General features: G+C 47.8%; 1 protein-coding gene across 1 annotated transcript; it reads left to right on the top strand.

Annotated features, from left to right (window-relative positions):
- The first annotated feature begins 14,287 nt into the window (after positions 1 to 14,287).
- On the top strand, positions 14,288 to 21,660 carry LOC129381808 (uncharacterized). The gene is made up of 4 exons (XM_055064985.2): positions 14,288 to 14,805; positions 16,387 to 16,506; positions 19,340 to 19,425; positions 21,453 to 21,660. The coding sequence occupies exons 1-4, from the start codon at positions 14,499 to 14,501 to the stop codon at positions 21,540 to 21,542; spliced, it is 603 nt and encodes a 200-aa protein (XP_054920960.1). The 5' UTR covers positions 14,288 to 14,498; the 3' UTR covers positions 21,543 to 21,660.
- Positions 21,661 to 23,383: the final 1,723 nt, after the last annotated feature.

The raw sequence follows: 23,383 nt of genomic DNA, 5'->3' as shown, positions 1-23,383 counted from the left end.
TTTGGGGTTTTACATGAGGGGTGGGCATACTTATATCATATTTTCAATTAATGCCTTGAGCGATGAATGACTGGAGTGGTGCACCGCTTCAGCAGATAGGTGATTTAAGTCTTTCGCTGTTTGAACGAATAAAGAGTTAAGATGAGCGGAGGTGCGAGCTGGAGGGGGATAAACAGCCTTTGAATGGCTATGGCGGGATGAAGTGCGATGCGTTCCGTGCGTCACGCTACCTTCCGTGCATCACGCTCCCTATTTAGCTCATTTTTGAGCTCTTCAACCTGCTTGACAAGCTCTTCCTGGAAAGCCTCCATTTTCTTCAGCCTCGCGCATCGACATCACAGTATGTGCCGATTGACTCAATTCCCTCTCCATTCTCATCCGTACCCTCATCTGCCTTGAGGGACCCCACGCACACTTCACGCTTTCCTGGCTCCCATGTATTGCCCGGCTTTTTCTACTGCAAATACTATAATACTATATTACTACAATAATGCAGAGCGCGTGCCTTCTAGCAAAAACCAATACGCACAGGATCTAAATCCTCAAAATGTCGTAAAGTAATTCTCACCAACCATTTAAAAGCAATCAATGCCGCACAGACTTAAGGTATGACATGTTTTCGCACGTGTTCAACCACGTGTACAGCCCACGTTCCTACAGTGCCATCTCGTGCTATCTACATGAAGTGCCTCAGCGGCGCGAGCGCTTCCTGAACACACTGCCCCTATTATAGTACACTGTACCGCTGCCAACGTGCGTTGAGTAAGATGCGGATTTCCCCCTGAATTTCGCGTTCTGTTCGGCAAAAATAGATTATTTTGTGTGTTCCTGCAAGTGGACATCACAAGTAACATCGGGATATTGACGCCATTCCAATAAGGAAAGCATGCGAGTTCGTAAAGGCAACGCCTAGCCACAGACGGCACAGCATGGTCTGTTCACGTCATGGTAACCCAGGCGGGAGGTGCATCCGTATGTTCGGAGACAACGAACGCAAACGACACTTGGTGAAAACGTTCGAGTCCCACAGGGGCAAAGTGCAATCACGGGGCATCAATCGCAGCCCAGCTGCAGCGCCTGTTCGCGAAAGTGGAATGAACACTCGTTGACCACTTTCACATGCAGATCGGGCGGCTTCGTCGGCCTGGTCATTCCTGCTAACGTTACAATGTCCTGGAAGCCATTGAAATGTTATGTTGTGTCCCTTGTCATGGCTGTGATGATATATGTGTCGAATTTCTGAGGCCAGTTGTTCATTGGGTCAGTGGCACATTGGGCTTTGTATGCACTTTGTATGCCTTGGAATCACTGAAGACTGTCCATTATTGCGATGGCTCCTGCTTAAGGGGGGACGTGGCTTTCGCATCGCGAAAAATTGCCAAAAAAATAGATTTTTTGAAGATCACATTTTCAGTTTCTATAGCCCTTTTTCTATCTGATACCCAAATATCATCACTGTAAACCACTTAGAAGTGCTCTAAAAAATTCGTTTGATCAGCCAAGGTGGCGAAAAATCTCGCGGAAATCAAGAAAGAACAGCGTTTTTCACGCCACAATATCTCCGGAACGGCGCGAGCGAGCGCCGCCATCTTGGTCTCGTTGGAAAGCGCATTTCTCCGTCTTCGAATTTGCCGCTTCAGCGATGTCCTCCATACAGAAACAAGCGCACAAAAAGCAAATGATTGAAGGTCGTGCTGGAGTCTGCGATTGGCCGCGCTCGCCACGTGACCACAGCGCGGTTCGCCATTGGTCCGGCGCTCGCGTCGTCTGCTCGGCTCATTGCACCTCGCGAGTCTGGACGCCTCGACTCGCCGTAATCTCGACGTGTCAAAACGGGCGCTACGCGGACATCGCAGCAGCGTGGCCGATCCCTACGCTTGTGGACGTTTCAGACTCGCGGCTAAGCATTCCGAGCATCGGCGACGCGGACTTCGCGACCAAGATTCGCGCGCGGATACACGCGCGGATACAGCCTGCGGGTACAGGTTGCCTGAATGTACACTGGATCTATTTTCATGCCCACAAGTTCTGCACCTCACTTGGTTTGAAACCTAAGCACCATGCTCTTTGTAGAGCAGCAGCAGCAAAGAATGCCCTATAAAAGAAAAAAAAAGGGGGGGGGGAGGGAAGCACAGACCAGAGGCCACATGTGCAAGAAGCCTTACATCGCAAAACACCCCAAAGACTACAAATTTGGTGCCTTTTAGAGAACTGAAGAGAAGGTCAAACTTTGAGAGCCGTTTTCTCAAAACTGTTTTTCTGCCTTTCTGCTCAGTTTGTGGAGCTGATTTCTTCGTTACTATTTAACACATTTTGACTCCGTTTCTTTTGTCACGTTCCTTGGGCTGCAGTGCAGGTCGTGACATTCTCGCTTTCTTATCTTGACCCTTTGTAAGTTTACAATATGGCTATTCGTCTACTCCAAAAGTGTGCTTGATGCGAAGGTAACATAAAATATGGCGCTCCAAAAAATTTGTGTTGCGAAAAAAAATGCAAGAATGTCAGGACCTTCAGCACGCATTTAGCTATGCAGTCAATACTTAACAAGTCTTCTATCGCGTTTTTTTAAGTTCCCCGGGCTCTCTACAAAGTAAGAGGGAGAAAAAATTCTGCTCAATAAAATTGAATAAAATGTTCTCATGATATCGCTCTGAAACCGCTCTGAAACTTTTATGGAAGCATCAGGGAGATATTCTCAACATTTGTGCCAATTTTCATCAAAATCCATTAAGAAATAAGGAAGTTGATTTTCAAAGCCACGTCCCCCCTTAATGAAATCAAGTGCAGCACGGAGTGCCGCGAGTGCTGCACCCGTCGATGTGGTCACACATGAAGTTTTAATTTGATTTCTTCAGATTTTTGCCGGGAGGATGACTGCAACATACTGAACCATCTGTGTTGACATGTTGCCGGAATCTGTGCAAATTGTGAATGTGTTCCAATGTTGCTTGTTCCAAAGATTGCAACGGCCGTTCAGCTTTGTTTCCGATGCCTAGAATTGTCAACTGCACTTGCGGCCGGTGCATACACCACAATGGATCTGACAATCGTGTAACGGGCGTAAATTCTGATGGCAAGCAGGACTGATGTCTTAGAATATTTTTTGCAAAAGTTGAATGTGGCCTTTTTGCTGGAAAGCAAGCAAAATGGTGGGAGGGAATCCGAGTCAGGTGTCGGATGTCCATTAGGACATCTGTATCAATGTAGACTGTCAAAGGAGCGTCTCTGGCAGTGGCTACTGTCGCAATCGATGATGTAGTTTTAGGAGACCGAGACAAGTTCTGAGTGCTTGTTTTTGTACACTCTGGAGTTTGCGGATATTTGTAGTGCAAGTATTGCAGGTAAGGTGTACCACAGGAAGCCCAAAAACAGTGCTTTATATAGTTGCAACATTGATGGTACTGTTGCACCCCAGGACTTCCCGCTGAGAAACGCAAGGAGGTCCACAATGGCTGCCAAATGCTTTGTCATGTACGAGCTGTAGATTGTAAAATCTCTATCAATGATGACGCCAAGAAATCGGTGCGTTCGTCTATATCGTATAGTTTGGTCATTAATCTGCAAAGCATACAGGGCCATCGCTTTGCGAGTAAAAGCAACGAGTGCACATTTCTCAGCTGAAAGCTCCAGACCTTGCCTTCTTATGTTGACACAGCCATTGAAGCTCTCTGAAGTCGTGCGCGGACTTGTACACGTGTCATGCCTGAAGCCCATGCCTGAAGCCCAGGGTGCAGCGGTGGCGTAGAGCATCCGCCTCGCGTGCAAGAGGACCGTGGTTCGAATCCCGGTCCCGCGAAATTTTCTACCGGATTGAAAAAAAAAAGATCCGCGTTTTGATAAAAATTGCATAAACAAGGCCTCGAGTGCGGCCTGATCCCGGGGACCAGAACCGGTAACGCACTCCCTCACCAGAGCAGGATTGGCCACCCTGGTGCAGTACTTGGCCAACAACTACAGTGTACCAGAATAGGGGCAGTGTGTTCAGGAAGCGCTCGCCGCTGAGTCGCTTCATGACGAGCACATCATAACTGGATTTCTCCGCTCTTTCTGCGCATGCACGAGGAGCAGTGGTTGCGAGAGCGAAATGTGGGGACTTTCGGTCCTTGAGATTTATCTTCGCCTAGGTACTATGGGGAAGAAAGTTGTTAGCTCCGTTCGTCCCTAGCCGAGCTGGCAGCACAATCGACAGAATGCGTGGCCGGCAAGGCGAAGAAGGCGTGTCCAAGGCTAGTTTGTTGCTACGGTAGCAAATTGCATTTTATTGCGAAAGCAATACTGCTCGAGGTTTCCGCTCTTGGCCGTCGTCCCGGAGAATCCACCATTGACCTTTAGCGTGACCTATGTGTGACGTCATACCAGCTGTGGAAAAGCGGGGCCCCAATTCGGCTCGTCGCGATCGTCCCAGCCACGTCCGTGGTCCCAGCGAATCCTCCATGCTGCAGCTGCGCGCCGCTGCCGCGAGGGGCGCTCGCTGTACGTGACGTACAGCGAGCGATAAGCAAAGCGATTTGCAACGTCTGGCTAATATCTGTGGACAGGAAGGCAACAATTTAGGTTTGAAATTTAGTGTTAGAAAATCAGGTGTTATGGTATTCAATGAAAACAATGAACAGACAGTGGAGATACAGGGCCAGGAAATACCTCGGGTAACAGAATATAAATACCTTGGTATATGGATAAACGAAGGCAATGGATATATGGAAACACAGGAAAAAACCATAACAGTTAAGGGGAAGAGAAATGCAGCCATAATGAAGCACAGAGCGCTATGGGGATACAATAGGTACGAGGTCCTCCGAGGTATGTGGAAAGGGGTAATGGTTCCAGGACTTACTTTTGGAAATGCGGTTGTTTGCTTTAAATCAGGGGTACAATCAGGACTCGACGGGAACCAAAGGTCAGTGGGTCGCCTCGCATTGGGCGCTCACGGGAAGACAAGTGAAGCTGTGCAGGGGGATATGGGCTGGACTAGTTTTGAAGTGAGGGAAGCTCGCAGTAAAATTGAGTATGAAGAACGGCTGAGGAATATGGAAGAAAGTTAATGGGCCGGGAGAGTGTTCAGGTATCTGTACAGGCAAAACATTGATTCACAGTGGAGGAAAAGAACTAGGAAGCTTACCAGCAAGTATGCGGCCTGTGGGGTGGGCAACACAGCAACAAGGAAGGTCAAGCGGAAAGTCAGAGAGGCTGAATTAATCTCATGGGGTGGCGGCAATGGAAAAGAAACCTGCCATGAGTAACTACTTAAGAGGAAAAAACGAAATCAGGAAAGAAACCATTTATGATAACTCAAAGGGAAGCTCATTACTTTTCGAAGCGAGATCGGGATGCCTTAGAACACGCACCTATAAAGCGAGATATAGGAAGGAAGAAGAAGCATGTGCTTGCTGCGGTAAAGCTAGGGAAACGACGGAGCATGTTTTATTAGAATGTGAAGATGTCTACCCAGCGGTCGATTTAGGCACCACTGGCCTCCTTGAAGCCCTTGGGTTCAGCGGGAGCAGTGGTAAAGCGGACAGGTCCGCAATAGACATTAGTAAGAGGCGATTGGAGGATTGGTGGAGGAAAAGTAGGGAAACGACAAGGGACGGAGACGTACAAAAGCACAATTCGCAATAGGGGATCAGAAAGTTTGGACGCGGTAGTTCATAGTGTTTTTTTTTTTTCTTTTTTCGTTGGTTAACCTAGGTAGGATATTAGGCAGCATAGTAGCAAGAGCTTGGTGGCGCAACCCACCGCCCCGTTCCAAAGGGGACGCTCATAACATCCATCCATCCATCCGTCATGCCAGCTGTGGAAAAGTGCCCCCCCCCCCCCCCCAACTCGGCTCGTCGCGATCGTCCCAGCGAATCCTCCACGCGCCGCTGCCGTTGGGGAGGCGCTCGCTCTACGTGACGTCATGCCAGCTGTGGAAAAGCGGCCCCCCAACTCGGCTCGTCGTAGTCGTCCCATGTCGTCCCAGCGAATCATCCACGGTATGTCGGATGATATGTATAAGGCGAAGCTGCAACGATGTGCTGCAGCTAAGAAGCGGCGGCGTGCGGAAGAAACGGATGAAGAGCGGGAACAACGTTTAGCTAAACGGCGTGCATATTATGCAGCCAGGCAAATGCGTTCAACATCTCTTGATCTGGGTGCATCTACAAGTATCATGCATGCTCTCAATGCTGACGCGACTTTGGCGACACCTGATCGTTCGACAGCAAGCCTTATGGATGCTTTAAATGGCGACGAGACTGCATCTACACGTTCGATGAGCAGTATGGAACTCTACAACCTGAACAGAAGATTGTTTTCGCAATCCACTAGGCTTAGCCAAGCTAAGCCTCTGCCAATATTTTTTATAGTCGCCGGGGGATACGTTCGGAAGTGAGGTGTTTTCTCGGATGACTTTAGTGGCAAAGCATTTCATCGTGCCGATGCATTGTTCATTAGTGTCGTTGAGCAAGGTCAGCATACCGCACACTTCAGGAGATTCGCGGGAACGGAAACAGTTTACGAATTCGACTGCCGTGCCGATGCGAGTTTGTTGCTTTTATTTATTTATTTATTTTTTGCGGCGGTAGCATATTAAATTCTGATAGTCGCAGGGGGATACGTACGTTTGGACGTGAAGCGTTTTCTCGGATGACTTTAATGACAACGCATTACGTCGTGCCGATGCACTGTTCATTAGTGTCGTTGAGCATACCACACACTTCAGTGTAATCGCGGGAACAGAAAGTTTATGAATTCAACTGCCGTGCCGATGCATTAGTTCTTGATGTAACTGAGCAAACAACACACTTGGAGATTCGTAGGAACGGAACATTTTGTGCTGTGTATCGGAAAGTACTAAAACTTGCGTCGCCTGTTGGAATCGCACCGCTGGCACGAGTTGATGGGGTCTCGGTGCTGGCGCCCGTTATTGCGAATGGGTCGCAAGCCCCAAGGGTAGCGTTGGCCTGGCGGCCTGGGGCACTGGAAGCATCCGAAGGTCCCGGCAAAGCAAGAGAAGACTGGTAACAGAACAACTTGTTTATTCTAACATAGCAAAAGAGCGGCCGGTCAGTTCGACCGAAGTGGAGAGACGGGAGAGCACGTAACTCAACAGTACAAATCGGAGCCTCTCTCCTGGCGTCCGGGGGCAGCTGCTCTTATACTCTCGGCGTCGCGGTCCAAAAGGGAAGGTCACGGGATGAAGGTCACGGGATGAAGGTCACGGGACGGCGGAGCATGAGCCCACGACGGCGCGAACGGTCGAGCCGAGAGACCTGCTGAACCGAGTGTAGTGACGCATCGCCAACCTTCACTTGGGGAGCTCCGCTCCCCGGCTGCCGCGCTTTGACAAGCGCGGGCACACACACACACACGCACACACGAAGACACGTGGCACTGAAACACGCCTGGACACGCTTGGCGGGTAGGCGTTGCGGCGGCGTCGAACGGGCCAAAATGTCCGCCGCTTTGAACAAAGCCCCGGCGTCCGTTGCATCCGCGCCGGCATTACCGCGCGTTGTAGGCGAAACGTAACAGACCGCCCCGCCGGGGGAAGGAGATCCCGATGGTCAGGGGACTGCATCCGCTGTCCGGAGGGATGTCGCTCGATGATGCTCATAACCGTAGTCGGGCGTCCTTTGGCGTTTCTTGAGCGCAGCGCACAGAGAAGGCCTCGTTCTCACGTTCAGGTGCACACAGGACACTGCAAAGTGACTTCGGGAGAGTTGACATTTTTGTTCTCGTTTCCGGCAAGCGTTAGAACTACGCCGAAAGTCAACCGCTCAGTCAGCAAGCACGGCACAACCCTCACTAAGCCCTGCCAGGCTCTTTCCCCTTTTATACTGCTGCCTAGTTCCTTACAGTAGTTTAGCAGCACTCAGAACGCGTCCACAAATCGGAAAAATTGCACTAAAAAGCACATCATCACTTTGAAACACTACACAAAAGCAATAGGTTAAAAATCCTGCCTCAGGAAGAAAAACATCAGTAACAAGCAATTTTGAGGCTGATTCCCACGTTAGGGGCTTCGACTTAAGCCATCGGCGTTACCGTTGAGACTCCCCTTTTTGTAACGCACCTCAAAGGAATATTGTTGCAAAGCGAGGCTCCAGCGCAGGAGGCGGCCATTTTTGGGAGAGATGGTCTGCAGCCATTGGAGAGGGCAGTGATCCGTTTCAATGATAAACCTCGAGCCGGCTAGGTAACATGACAATTTCTGAACGGCCCACACGATACACGCACACTCTTTCTCGGTGGCGCTATACGCCTGCTCACGACTGGTCAGCTTACGACTAGCATACAGGACGGGGTGTTCTACTCCTCCATTTTCCCGTTGGCACAGTACAACGCCCATGCCTCGCTCACTAGCATCACACTGAACAACGAACCCTTTTGTGTAGTCGGGCGATCGTAGCACAGGCTGGCTTGTTAGGGCGCTCTTTAGGGCGCTAAAAGCTCTTTCCTTCGTCTCATCCCAGACGACTGTTTGCGGCTCTGTCTTTCTTAGAGCATCCGTCAAGGGAGCCGCGTTATCAGAGTACCTGGGGATGTACCTCTGATAGTAGCCGGCGACACCTAAGAACGACCGAATATCGGTCTTCGTGCGCGGTTGCGGGAAGTCTCGCACAGCGGCCACCTTTATTTCAGAGGGGCGGCGACGACCCCGACCAATCACGTGTCCGAGGTAGACAACCTCGGCCTGTGCTAACTGGCACTTGGGAGCCTTGACTGTCAAGCCCGCATCGCGCAGGCGGGTTAGCACTGCCCGCAAGTGCGCCATATGCTCAGGCCAGGATGCGGAGAATATCGCTACGTCGTCTAGATACGGTAAAGCGAATTCTTGCTGTCCCCGCAACACTTTATCCATGAGGCTTGAAAAGCAGTATGGCGCGTTCTTCAAACCAAAACTCAAAACTTTAGGACGGAATGTCCCCATTGGTGAAATGAACGCCGCATACCTACTAGCCTCTTCTGTAAGTGGAACCTGCCAATAACCCCTGACAAGATCTAGGGTGGAAATAAACTGAGCGCTACTCACTCTCTCAAGGCGCTCCTCGATGTTAGGGATCGGATAAATTTGATCCTTAGTGATGGAATTAAGCCTGCGGTAGTCGACGCAAGGACGAGGTTCCTTGCCCGGTACCTCAACTAAAATCAAAGGGGAGGTATAATCACTCTCACCCGCTTCAATAACACCGAGCTGTAGCATTTTCTTTACCTCAGCCTCCATAATATCGCTCTGGCGGGGTGACACCCGGTACGCCTTGGATCGTACTGGCTCTGGGGAGGTAAGTTCTATGTCATGAGTAAGGACAGAAGTCCTACCAGGCCTCTCAGAGAACAGACCTTGAAACTCTTGTAAGAGCTGGTGTAGTTCGGTTTTCTGCTCAGGCGACAGCGATGCTTTACTTATTAAGTCACTAATGACTTGATCGGTGTCTTTCCTGTTCGTCACTGAGCCTAGTCCCGGAAGCTCGACCGGAAGCTCTTCTAACTTTCCCGCATCGGGAATTTCCTCTCCAGTATCTGGTGCCTTTAACGCTACAGGCTCAATTTTATCCCGTTCGGGCGTGCTCTGAATACCAGCTTGCTGCGCCTCTGACCCTTTCTCATCATTCAACAACGTCGGCCCCGCAACTACCGCCTTTGCAGCGAGCTCCCGAACCTTCGATCTGGTTAAGGCCTGAACGCTAGCCTCACCAAACAAAAGCCCCTTCTCGCGCAGGAGGTGATCGGACCTGTTCGAAAATAGGTACGGGTACTGGGGGGGCAGCATAGATGACACTGCGGCCTCCGTCTCAAGTGCTCCGAAAGGTCCTTCAATAAGCACTTTTGCTACCGGCAGACACACGCTATGAGCTTCCACTGCTTGCTTGATCCATGCGCACTCGCCCGTGAACATATCGGGTTCTACGTAAGAGGGGTGAACTACATCCATTGTAGCTGCGGAATCGCGAAGCACTCGGCACTCTTTCCCATTCACGAGGAGGTCTCGCATGTAAGGCTCGAGGAGCTTCATGTTCTCGTCAGTGCTGCATATAGACAAAAACACGACTTTTGTTTTTGTTTCTGGACACTGCGCCGAAAAGTGACCCGGCTTCTGGCACGTATAACAAACGCGCGCTTGCCTCGTCTCGAACCGCTTTCTGCGTTCGGCTTCGGTTGCCGCCGTCTCCTTACGTTCGGTCGGACTGCTTTCACTCGCATCCGCACTACGTGTATCCCCCTTTGCTCTCATGGGTGTGAACTTCGGCCTCTCAAACTTGGAGCCAAATTCACCCTTTTGACCGTCCTTAGCTCCACGAGCCCGACGCGTCACAAACTCCTCGGCTAACTCAGCGGCTCTAGCCACCGTACTAACGTCTGGCCTATCCAAGACCCAGTACCGCACGTTCTCAGGTAACCGACTATAAAACTGTTCTAGCCCGAAACACTGCAGAACTTTCTCGTGGTCACCAAACGCTTTCTCTTCTTTGAGCCACTCCTGCATGTTTGACATAAGCCTGTACGCAAACTCTGTATATGACTCACTTCTGCCTTTCTCATTTTCCCGAAACTTCCGACGGAACGCCTCCGCTGACAGCCGGTACTTTTTTAGCAGACTCGATTTCACTTTGTCGAAATCCTCTGCCTCCTCTCTCTCCAAGCGAGCGACTACGTCGGCCGCCTCGCCGGGTAGCAAAGTGAGCAAGCGCTGTGGCCACGTTTCCCGAGAGAACCCCTGCTTCTCGCACGTTCGCTCAAAGTTAACCAGGAACAAACCAATGTCCTCTCCAAGCTTAAACGGCCGCATCAGGTCAGTCATTTTGAACAATACTCGTTCTCCTGCACCGTGTGCCTGACTTCCATTACGAGCGCGTTCCATCTCTAACTCGAGACGCTTCATTTCCAACGCGTGTTGACGGTCGCGCTCTTCTTTTTCTTTCTCTTTTTGTTCTTTAAGTTCGCGCTCCTGTTTCTCTTTTTGCTCTTTAAGTTCGCGCTCCTGTCTTTTTGCCGTCTCCCTCTCCTCAATGGTCTCAAGGCATTCCGACAGCTCGTCATCCTCAGCTTCTAACTCAAGAATAGCCCTTAGCAGTTCTGGTTTTCTGAGTTTGTCTGAGACATCCAGACCCAACTCTCTTGCAAGCTCCAGCAATTTCGGTTTGCGCAACGACTTCAAATCCATGGCTGTTCTGAATGCTGCTTTCTCTACTGCCTACTATTGTCTTGCCGCAACTAACCCGGTAGCAACGACAACCACAATTACCAGCTCTGTTTCTAACACTAACAAAAGCCTGGCAAAACTCAGAAGAAGAAAGTCCCGCACTCACCAAACCTTGCAGCCAAGACTTCAGCGCAGTCGTTCCGCTGCAGGCAACCAGTCATCACACAGGGCTCGTTGCGCTGCTCCCGGATGGTCGTTGTGCTGCTCAGCATACAGTCAACCGCATCTCTTCGCTGCTGGCCTCCGTTGTCGCGATCTCACCGCTGGCAACCAGATGTAATCGCACCGCTGGCACGAGTTGATGGGGTCTCGGTGCTGGCGCCCGTTATTGCGAATGGGTCGCAAGCCCCAAGGGTAGCGTTGGCCTGGCGGCCTGGGGCACTGGAAGCATCCGAAGGTCCCGGCAAAGCAAGAGAAGACTGGTAACAGAACAACTTGTTTATTCTAACATAGCAAAAGAGCGGCCGGTCAGTTCGACCGAAGTGGAGAGACGCGAGAGCACGTAACTCAACAGTACAAATCGGAGCCTCTCTCCTGGCGTCCGGGGGCAGCTGCTCTTATACTCTCGGCGTCGCGGTCCAAAAGGGAAGGTCACGGGATGAAGGTCACGGGATGAAGGTCACGGGACGGCGGAGCATGAGCCCACGACGGCGCGAACGGTCGAGCCGAGAGACCTGCTGAACCGAGTGTAGTGACGCATCGCCAACCTTCACTTGGGGAGCTCCGCTCCCCGGCTGCCGCGCTTTGACAAGCGCGGGCACACACACACACACGCACACACGAAGACACGTGGCACTGAAACACGCCTGGACACGCTTGGCGGGTAGGCGTTGCGGCGGCGTCGAACGGGCCAAAATGTCCGCCGCTTTGAACAAAGCCCCGGCGTCCGTTGCATCCGCGCCGGCATTACCGCGCGTTGTAGGCGAAACGTAACACGCCATACAATCTGAGCCGTAGATCGTTGTGAGGGCTGTACAGCCACACTGGCAAAACACTACGCCCTGCGGAAGAATACGGAACAAATGTATGCTAAAAAATGGTCGTCATGCAATTTCATGGCAGTAGACCCTAGTGAAAGCTGTACAGTAACACTCAGCTATGTACGTGGTTTGTGCAATCAGCCACCGCTTCTAGATTTAGAAAAGACTTAAGACCAGAGGAAAACTTCTAAAACTACAAGACGGCAATAATAGTTTGGATGTTTCCAGTAGAAGCACTTGCACCAACGGAAACTAAGTTGCAGTAAAAGTTTGACTTCAGAAAGTAAGTGCGTCAACATTACACCAACGATAAACGCAATTCCACTACATGGATGACTTGCCTTGTATGAAAACATTGTTTTCACCTTTTGCTCTCCTGTTCGCCTCATAAGCGTTGCGGATTAAGACAAAGTCTCACTGTTTAGTGCAATGCGTTTGTTACTGGCTGACCACAAATTAATCAATATCAATGTCGTATAATGAGCATTAAAAAGTTCTCCTCAGCTCCTACTTTGTGACTGAGGAGCCGGCTGTGCTTACATAGGTGCGGATCCACCTCCAGAGGGTCATCACTCAATTTCATTTTTTTTTACAGGAGCGTGGACACCTGAATCAATAGTGTTTTTTGACTGACTGCACATAGGTTACCATGAGGCTTTTTATCAATCTTTTAAGTCACCAACACAGGCGTACGTTATCCTTTCATTTAGTGAAGAGGGTAAACATCGACAAAATGATGCAGCTCAAATAGCTTCAACGTGCATGCGTTCTCTATCCGCAGTGACGATCAAGATGGCTCGAGCGTTGCATAATGCCGTTTGCCTAAAGTCAGCTTCGCCGCAAGGCACCAGTGTCGCGCAATCAAGCATGCGCAGTGTACTGCGGCGAAGTATACCAAGAGTGGAAAGCGGCTACTTTCAAAGGACATGTCACGTCTCCTGTCGCAGTACAAGCACGGAGACGCCGAACAAGTGTACTGGCAGGCCTTCAGAGCTATTTCGCCCGCGGTTGTAGCGATCTGAGCCCTTGTTTCGCCCACATAGAGCGCCTCGTATATGAGCTAGACATCGTACATGACATTCAATAATTTCACTGTCACATTCATGAGCACTGAAAACCTAGAATCAACTAATATCTTGCCTGATTTGCCATAATTAAAAAGAAAAATGTGGGTATAGTAGGTCTAATTGAGTTCTGGGGATTTTAGTATCACTGACATATAGCTTTTAAGAATGTTTAATCGTTTCTTCCGTTAAGGCAGAGTACATGCTCAACTGCTACAATAAGTGTGAACGTAGGCAAAAACGACATTTTTGGCCATTGTATCAATTTTATGGCATGTTGCGTGATCTAATCAAGTGGTTTCAATTTGACGAAGTTCTCGATTTAACAAAATAAAACCTCACATCCCAATAAAATTTATTAACTAGACTTACTGTACTTTATAACCAAAGTACTGTATAACTATTCGCAACTCAAATCAACATTAGGGGGCGCTGCGAAGCCTGGCCCGGTCTGGCTACACTGTGCAGTATGGCGGCTTTTAATCGGGGAGATAATGTTTCCATAGAGTTTCTCACTACATTACCTAGAGGGAAATCTGGCGCTGCTGCGCTGTGGTATGCATGGGAATGCCGGTATGTTGTGGATTCGGATTGGCATCGTTCTCGTAGAGACAGAACACCTTGAACACCCGCTTGGCAAGTACCGTTCAGTCTGTCACAATGATTCATTTTCTATTAGAACCGCACGTGAAAAGCTGTTTTAGCTTTATTATTACGTGAAAACATGTTTTGTTTAACTATGAAAACTTGTTATTGTGTGTACAACTACATGTTACGTAAAAAGTATCAGCGGGCCGCTAAAGTTGGAGGACAGACGACAAGGTTCGCCTCGCTTTGAAACAGTTGGTCGTCTGTTCTTGCTTTTCTTCGCTTGGTCATGCATCGTGGGTGAGTAAAGATGTAATATGCGTGAATGGAAACATTTTATGAAGATTTTACTTTGAGAACGCGTTATTTGCGTAGCCATATCCACGTTTTAGACGAAGCCTCTTACAACACGAGCCTCGCAGACACATATACCGTCATTCCACATGCGTCTCCCCGCAGGCCGGCTGAGGCCGGTGAACAATAGAAAGCAGCATCCACGTGACCCTGCGTTCCCGGATGTTGGTTCCCTAAGTTGGTTTCCAACTGTCCCTATGGGGCCACTGAATACCTAGTGTGTCACGTGATTGGGGAGGTTTCTTCCCTGTATTGCTGCCGGATTATGGCCGGCGCTGGGTGCACGCGCGTGGCAGCAGGATTTATACAACAACCCTAGTGCGTGCAATGACACAGAAACCACGTGCTTCCAAACGCCGCCTACTCCGCTTCGGAATGGCGCACGTCTGTGATCGAGCTGCCATCGGCGATGACGATCGTCGCTGCGAATTTTGCAGCAAACTATTATTACAGAGGAAGAACATGCTGCAACACATCAGGAACGTTCACAAAATGGCCGTGGATGTCAAGAAATTGATGAAATGCGACGTATGTGGCACTTCCCTGCCTACAATGGAGAAGTATTCGGTGCACCAGATCGCTGCGCACAACTTCGAGGCTGACTACGTGCACTTGGTGTTCCGGAACAATAAGGGTGAGGAACAGTTTTATTAAGTTTATTCTCAGTCATCGTGAGCAAATGACGTTTAAACGCAATATTATATCTCGAACTTTTTTTAATTTCTTGTTGTGCAGTGTGCCTCCAAAAAGGCAGTTGTTTATGCTTTGCGGGCATTTGTTTACTCTTTCTCCATCTGTTTCGCGAAGAGCAGCTTTTGCGCAGGTGCCTAATTTATTTCCTTGGGGTATTTTGAAGTTTGTATCCTCGTTAAATATAGTTTGTATGATTATCCATCTATAGTATAGTCATGTGTGCGCGCTCCCAGCGATGCGCTACATGACATACGTTTGGCATTGTCTGCTTTCCTGCACAGCAAGTGGAGTGAAATTTGACGTTTGTACATCTTCTTATTTTTTTTTAAGCGACAGGAGTAAGCTTTTCTGCGTTCTGACGTTGCTCTGTGCCACATGCGTGCGTGGCCTAGTCTTCGCCTCAGTGCACGTTGCAATGCGGCAGAGACGCAGAACCGGGACCATACATGAATTTGCGGATGTCGCTGGGATGGTTTCCCAGCGTATTGTGGGCAAACTCTTTAGCAGTACATTTCATAGAATAGAGCGAAATGTGACGCTCGCGCAACACCCCCCCCCTTTTTTTTTTTTTACTTAAACGAGAGGAGGGATTTCCTCTGCGTTCTGACGTTGCGCTGCGCTACTTGCGTGCGTGGTGTAGTCTCCGCCTCAGTTCAGGCCGCAATAGGTCCGAATGCAGGCCGACGTAGGTCCAGGACCACACTTGCAATTGCGGCTGTCAGCGGCTTGGTCTACCGGCATACTTTGGGAAAATTCTTTAGTAGTACCACAGTCCTTCAATTGAAGGACTCTGGTTGTAGATTTCATAAAGTAGAGCGAAATTTGACGCACGCGCAATCCTTTTTTCTTTAAGAAGAGTGTGTTAGGAGGCTACTTGGTAAGACATCTTTTTGTGAACTTAAACTGCGCTTGGGAAAAGACACCAGCGTAGAAGAAGACAGGACAAACGCAGACTAGCAACTGGTTTATTGAAATCACACATAATGCTGCCTCTTCGAACCAGGCGCATGCCCAAGCCAGATCATAACCGCGTGACGATGGAACACTCCCTCGCCAAGCCCCTATCTACAGTAAAAAATCAAGCTCTTCTTGAAAAGAAGGAGCTTTTCAAGAAGAAACTGAGAGAAGGGATTCACACTGTTCTGGGGCGTAGCTTGCACCATGTGCTCTCAGTTCGTCTTTGTCTTATCGTAACAGCATTGCTATGAATGTACAGTCTGATTCGATATTGAGGAAGGAGTGAGCATAGATCATGCTTAAGTTTCATATTTGTTTCTTATTAAAACAAAACTAATATGATAAATTTTTTGAAGTTATGGCGCATTGCATTTGAAATTCAATTTTAACATAAATTTGAGTAATATCAAGGGTGACCTCATGACACAGTCGAGTTGAAGGTGAGGGAGTAAAATAAATGCTACATTAGCCCGTGTCCAAAGCCTTCAGAGTGATTATATTTGTTTGCATCTCTCTCCCAATAGTACTTGTCCCTATCTAATGCTATTTTGTGCTTTTATTACAGAATTTCATGAATGGAAAGCAGAAGAAGAGGGTAGCCAAAACTGCTGGCTCATTTTGCCCAGGGACCCCAAAAAGCTGGCTAGTGGAGAGACAAGGATCCACTATTACTGTAATAGATCAGGTGAGGCAAGGAAAAAGGAAGGTCATAGTGACCGTCGGGAGAAAAGTCAGGGGAGCTGTAGGGCTGGTAAGATATGTCTTTCATTTATTACCGTCGCAATGGACAACACTCAGAGTCCGACACCTGAAGGCATCACCATAAAAGTCAGGTATAAAAGAAACTATTACGGTCATAAACCAGAAATTCAGCACTTGAGAATGAGTGACAAGGAAAAGGCCAGCGTAGCAGAGAACCTAGAAAGGGGTGTGCCCATGAAAACAATTCTAAAGCGAATAAGAACATCTGTGGCATCCAAGCTGAGGCCAGTGCACTTGGCAGAGTGCTCAACCCTGCATAACATCAAACAGCAGTTTAACATTGCTGCTCCTGAACATTGTCACACTAATGACGCTATCAGTGTAGACACATGGGTGCTTGTGATGAAATCATCATCATCATCATCATCAGCCTGGTTACGCCCACTGCAGGGCAAAGGCCTCTCCCATACTTCTCCAACAACCCCGGTCATGTACTAATTGCGGCCATGCCGTCCCTGCAAACTTCTTAATCTCATCCGCCCACCTAACTTTCTGCCGCCCCCTGCTACGCTTCCCTTCCCTTGGGATCCAGTCCGTAACCCTTAATGACCATCGGTTATCTTCCCTCCTCATTACATGTCCTGCCCATGCCCATTTCTTTTTCTTGATTTCAACTAAGATGTCATTAACTCGCGTTTGTTCCCTCACCCAATCTGCTCTTTTCTTATCCCTTAACGTTACACCTATCATTCTTCTTTCCATAGCTCGTTGCGTCGTCCTCAATTTGAGTAGAACCCTTTTCGTAAGCCTCCAGGTTTCTGCCCCGCAGGTGAGTACTGGTAAGACACAGCTATTATACACTTTTCTCTTGAGGGATAATGGCAACCTGCTGTTCATGATCTGAGAATGCCTGCCAAACGCACCCCAGCCCATTCTTATTCTTCTGATTATTTCCGTCTCATGATCCGGATCCGCCGTCACTACCTGCCCTAAGTAGATGTATTCCCTTACGACTTCCAGTGCCTCGCTGCCTATTGTAAATTGCTGTTCTCTTCCGAGACTGTTAAACATTACTTTAGTTTTCTGCAGATTAATTTTTAGACCCACTCTTCTGCTTTGCCTCTCCAGGTCAGTGAGCATGCATTGCAATTGGTCCCCTGAGTTACTAAGCAAGGCAATATCATCAGCGAATCGCAAGTTACTAAGGTATTCTCCATTAATTTTTATCCCCAATTCTTCCCAATCCAGGTCTCTGAATACCTCCTGTAAACACGCTGTGAATAGCATTGGAGAGATCGTATCTCCCTGCCTGACGCCTTTCTTTATTGGGATTTTGTTGCTTTCTTTATGGAGGACTACGGTGGCTGTGGAGCCGCTATAGATATTTTTCAGTATTTTTACATACGGCTCGTCTACACCCTGATTCCTTAATGCCTCCATGACTGCTGAGGTTTCGACAGAATCAAACGCTTTTCATAATCAATGAAAGCTATATATAAGGGTTGGTTATATTCCGCACATTTCTCTATCACCTGATTGATAGTGTGAATATGATCTATTGTTGAGTAGCCTTTACGGAATCCTGCCTGGTCCTTTGCTTGACAGAAGTCTAAGGTGTTCCTGATTCTATTTGCGATTACCTTAGTAAATATTTTGTAGGCAACGGACAGTAAGCTGATCGGTCTATAATTTTTCAAGTTTTTGGCGTCCCCTTTCTTATGGATTAGGATTATGTTAGCGTTCTTCCAAGATTGTGATGAAAGAAAAAGGTTAAACACTTGTCCGCCTATACAAGGCACAAGGTGCAGTGGACCCAAGTGGTACATTTCCTTCAGCGGACTTTGCTCTTGTTCTGATGACAGAGCCTCAGAAGGAGCTACTAGAAAAATTGGGCTCTGCAGGGACTGTATGTCTTGACTCCACACATGGAACTACAGAGTACCAGTTTGAGCTGACCACTCTTCTGGTGCTAGATAAAGTAGGATCAGGTGTAGCTATAGCTTATTTCATCTGCAACCGGATGAACGAGCAAACTTTGACAGCATTCTTCAAATATCTGGAGTCGGCCATGGCCAAAAAAGTGGCCGCTAAGACATTGATATCTGATGATGCGTCGCAATTCTACAAAGCATGGTCCATGGTCATGGGCACCGCAAAACAGAAACTTCTCTGTGCCTGGCATGTGGATAACAATTGGCGTAAGAAGATACTCGAATGAGTAGAGAAACAGCTAAGGCCACATGTTTACCATAGTGTGTGGCTACTCTTAGAGTTCCTCGCGGAAAAGGCATTTGAAGATTATTTTAAGCAATTCCTTTCTAGCGAGGAAGAAAAACTGAGGGACTTCCTGAAGTACTTCAATGACCACTATGCAGTTAGGCCGCAAGAGTGGGCCTATTGCTTTAGGACTAGAGCAGCTGTCAACACTAACATGCACCTCGAGAGCAAGCACAGGACGTTAAAGCATACTATGCTGGAGAGAAAACAGAATAAGCATGGTGACAAACTAATTTCTGCCCTCATGGACTTGACAAATCATTTTTTAATGAAAAGGGCTATCCAGATGATGAAAGGGGCAAAGGGTAAGAAGCTGAGCAGAATTCAGAAGAACCACAGGTCTGGCAGTGAAATGGCAGCTTGTGCCAAATTAAATGAAGATGGCATATGGACTGTGCCATCTCAGTCTATTAAAGGGCTCTCATATAAAGTGTCAAAAGTGGGAGATGGTGCTTGCTGTCCTTTGAGGTGCAAGGAATGCGCAGTGTGTGTGCATACTTACATGTGCACTTGCTATGACCATCTTATACACTTTACAGTGTGCAAGCACATTCACTGTGTGGTCATCGCTAATACAACTAGCAGCAACAAGGCCCATGAGAGCTCACCCGAAGAAGCATGTGAGGCAAGTCAGGCATTGCACATTGTACAGAGTATAACAAAGCTGGAAGCAGCCAAAGCAGTGTCAAGCTCAGCACTCTTAAGAGCAAAAATGGACTCAGTCAGACAGGCAATATCAGATGGTGAAGTCTCTGAGGGTGTGGCTGAGAAGGCAAACAATTTGTTTGAGCCAGTTTTCATGCTTGTTGAAAGTGAAAGTGACCCAAAAGGAAAGATGCCAGACCATTCAAATGAACCAGCCAACAAAAAAGTTGTGCACCTGTTAAGATTTCACTCTACAAAAAACCCTAGATTGTCGCAGCCATCATCTAGCCTTTCAAGGCCCACTGAAGCTCAAAAGGAAGTCCTTAAATAACAGCTTAGGGACAGCAACATAGAAACTGAAGAGATAACCACATCAGCAGGGCACGATTACTGGTAACAATTAGCCTCCAGTGCAGTTAGGAAGAGAGAAGTGGTGCAGTAGTGCTGTGCTGTCATGCCTTATTGAAGCAGGTTGAGGGCTCGCATGTTAACAAATCATGACATGTGGTCTCTGATGATTAGCCCGTCTGTTTTTGTCTGTGGTGTGCAGCCATATGTCACAGCTGGATGGTATGTGTGTTAGAGCACGAGAGATGCCTCCATGCTTGTTGTATGAGCTGCTGGTAAGTGTTCTGTGAAAATAGGTACAGACCCAGTGGTCATCTCTGGTATGTGGCAGCTGTTGGATGGTAGTGTGTTAGAGCACGCCTCCATGCTTGTCATATGAGCCGCTGGTAAGTATGTCTGTACATAGATGTAAGGAAGTGCATTGGATGGTGTGTAGTGTTTCAGTGTGCAAAAGCCTCCAATGTGTTTTGCTACTTATAAATTTGTGTAAACACTCAGTAGCGCAGTAGTTATGATGTTGCACTGCTGAGCTCGAGCTTGCGGGTTCAATCCCAGCAAAGGTGGCTGCATTTCAGTGGTGGTGAAATGAAAAAAAAAAGCGTGTAGTTGAATTTAAGTGCACATCACAAAACCCAAGGTGGTCAAAAATAATACTGAGTCCCGCACTGTGGCATGCCTCATAATTCGATCTAGATTTTGTGTTCCATGTGATGTTCTTATTGCCCATTTGAATAAACTTTTATTTTTCAGATTACCAAAATAGAGGGCATATGCAGTGGTATTGTGTGCAGTCTGGATAAGTTGCTCTGGTCATGAGCACTCAATTAAATCTTCTGCATATTTGGCTGCAGCAGACAGTGTCATAATGATTGTAAAGACTATGCAGAAAGCTTTAGGCCACTCTACATATCAGATCAGTTTTATATTGCCTCCCTTGTGGTGCATCTCTTACTTGAGTAGGCATAATAACAATTGGCAATGCTTCCCTACACATTTAATATTTTTCTTTTTTTCTTTTGGAAGAGTAACCTTGGAAGAATAATCTACAACAGTGCTCCTACCTTCTCTTTCACTGTCTCCCCATTTCTTTTCTACACTTCAACTTCATTCTACGCACTATCTTATTCTCCTCTTCATCCTACATTGAGGGTGTGGGAAAGTGAGCTAAGCGTGCATAAAGATTGCTGTGCTGAACTTAATTGTGGCACTGACGAAGACAAATCTTTGTCAAAAGGTTCACTCCAGCTACATTCCCCCTCCAAGCACTGTTTATCACTTCAAGCCTTCATATTCCTGTGAGCTTTTGTCTTGTTTACAGTTGTAACAGTCATACTATTTATTACTATCAATAGCCAGCATACATTTAGCACTGCAAAGGGCTGTTTAGAAGACGTGCGAGTTTCTACTTCCCTTATGATAAATACTCCAGACATTCAGTCTCTATTTTATGAAAATCGTTCAAACATTGCCAGTGATGACCACCATATGGGTTAATGTCGGCTTGGGACTGAGGCTTTCCCGCAAAAAGAACAGTTATGTTTTGCTCATATCATGTGACTGGCAGTTTCTGCTGTAATTTTTGCACTTGTCAACTGCACTGCGAAGAGTTAAGTTCTGTGAATATGTGCTGGCCTGATTCTTCTTGTTCACGCATTCCAGATCTTGTGCTATGAGATGAGGAGGTGTAAAATAAAAACACCGTGTAGATTTCACAATGCCTTTAAGAAACCACGCAAAGCTTGGAGATGAAGCATTACATGCAACTTGAACCAAGTGTCTGGACACAGCGAGTGAAAGTTGTTTGGTCATGAGCGAGGGTGTCGGTGTTACTTGTAACTACCTTTAAATAAAAGTTTGTTTAAAAACAGTGGCTCAACTCTGTGTTCCCCCCGGTAAAAAACAAAACCATTGGGATTTTCATGAGTGAGGGTGTCAGTGTTACTTGTACCTACCTTTAAATAAAAGTTTGTTTCAAAACAGGGGCTCAACTCTGTGTTCCCCCGGTAAAAAACAAAACCATTGGGATTTCCAATTCGCTTTTTAAACATAATTGACCAATTTGAATAAAAAAAACTTGATGAATCAAGATATAAGCTTGCCATACCATGGAAACACTTGAAACTCCTTTTGAGAAGCTTACTCGTACACGAACACACTATAGCAATTATTTTCAATCGTATACCCACAATTTGCCGCGTCACCACGTCAAGTTTCAAGGCAGATTTTTTTTAGACTCCAGGAAGCTATATGCCTAATTCTATCCATTGTTTACTGCATTGCATTTGATTTTCTATAACAAATAAAATTGAATTCTCCATTGATTGCGCGGACGCTCACGTTATAATTATATGCTATTATTATTGACTAGACATATATTTTCTTGGGGGGTGGGGGGCTGCACTGGTGGCGTTCTACGAATTTGCGCCGCGTGTTTGTGCGGGTAAGCTTAAGCGCAGAATTTTTTTTTGCGCGTTATGAAAACAATGCACGGCAGGTATTTTAATTAATGCAACGAGCTGTATGAAATATCGGTCAAGGGGTTGGAAACGTCGTTATAGAGAATCCCGACGATTTTCTTTTGCGTGTGTGTATTTGGAGTTGATGCAGTTTTCTTTATATATTTTGGCTACATTGCGCCAATTGCGCTTCCATAGAATAAAGAAACGCGCTTCCACGCGCTTGCCGACTCGATTGCAAGGGGACAGCCTGATCAACATCAATATCAGCAGCAATGGCGGCATTGCGCTTGCCATGGCGCTTGCAAAGTTTTCAATAGTTTTCGCCTATTAAGTGATGCTTTTGCTATTTTAACGTGCGGAGGTTCGTTGTACGTCTGTTTTTTAAAGTTTGGCATCTGTTTTAACACATGTGAAGGTGTAATCTTTTCTTCTTCAGCGGATATTTGTACAAGACCCCGTTCGCCGTCTATCAGGTAAGATGTGTACGTACATGTACAGTCGCGGTCAAAAATACGCGGCCCACGGCTCCAGTCGGCGGAGCGGCCGCGAGCCGCACCGCGGCGCTCGCGTCGGCGCTGCGAGAGTTTGCGCTCTGACGACAGGTATCTCCCTACGTATCGTCCGTATCCGTTACGTATCCGCCCGTTACGTATCGTCCGTTACGTATCCGCCCGAGAGCGAGGGAGATACCTGTCGTCAGAGCGCAAACTCTCGCAGCGCCGACGCGAGCGCCGCGGTGCGGCTCGCGGCCGCTCCGCCGACTGGAGCCGTGGGCCGCGTATTTTTGATCGCGACTGTACATATGCTACACGCAATCGTGGTGCTTCACTAAGCCACAGTGCACTACAAAGTTAAGCATGAACGGTACACAAAATTCGCAAGTTCTTAGTATTGCCAAGAACAACCATTGCTTGGTGAAGTTCTCACAGGCGTTGTAGAAGTTGGGCGCGGCAGTGCTGAACGTAGCGTTAGCGGCTTAAATCGTGTTTTTTACTAGTAACAACGTGTCACTATTCATATTATTGGCGGCGTCTCCAGGACACCAAATCGGTAACGGGGACACCAGAGCTAGAACGCGGACTGGTCCATGGGTTGGGGCTCGTCGAGGCCTGCGCGTGCTAGTAGTATATC

Source organism: Dermacentor andersoni, chromosome 1, assembly GCF_023375885.2.
Source record: "Dermacentor andersoni chromosome 1, qqDerAnde1_hic_scaffold, whole genome shotgun sequence".
Taxonomy (NCBI): domain Eukaryota; kingdom Metazoa; phylum Arthropoda; class Arachnida; order Ixodida; family Ixodidae; genus Dermacentor; species Dermacentor andersoni.
Note: the sequence above shows the minus strand (reverse complement) of the source record. Positions and strands in the feature narration are given on the sequence as shown.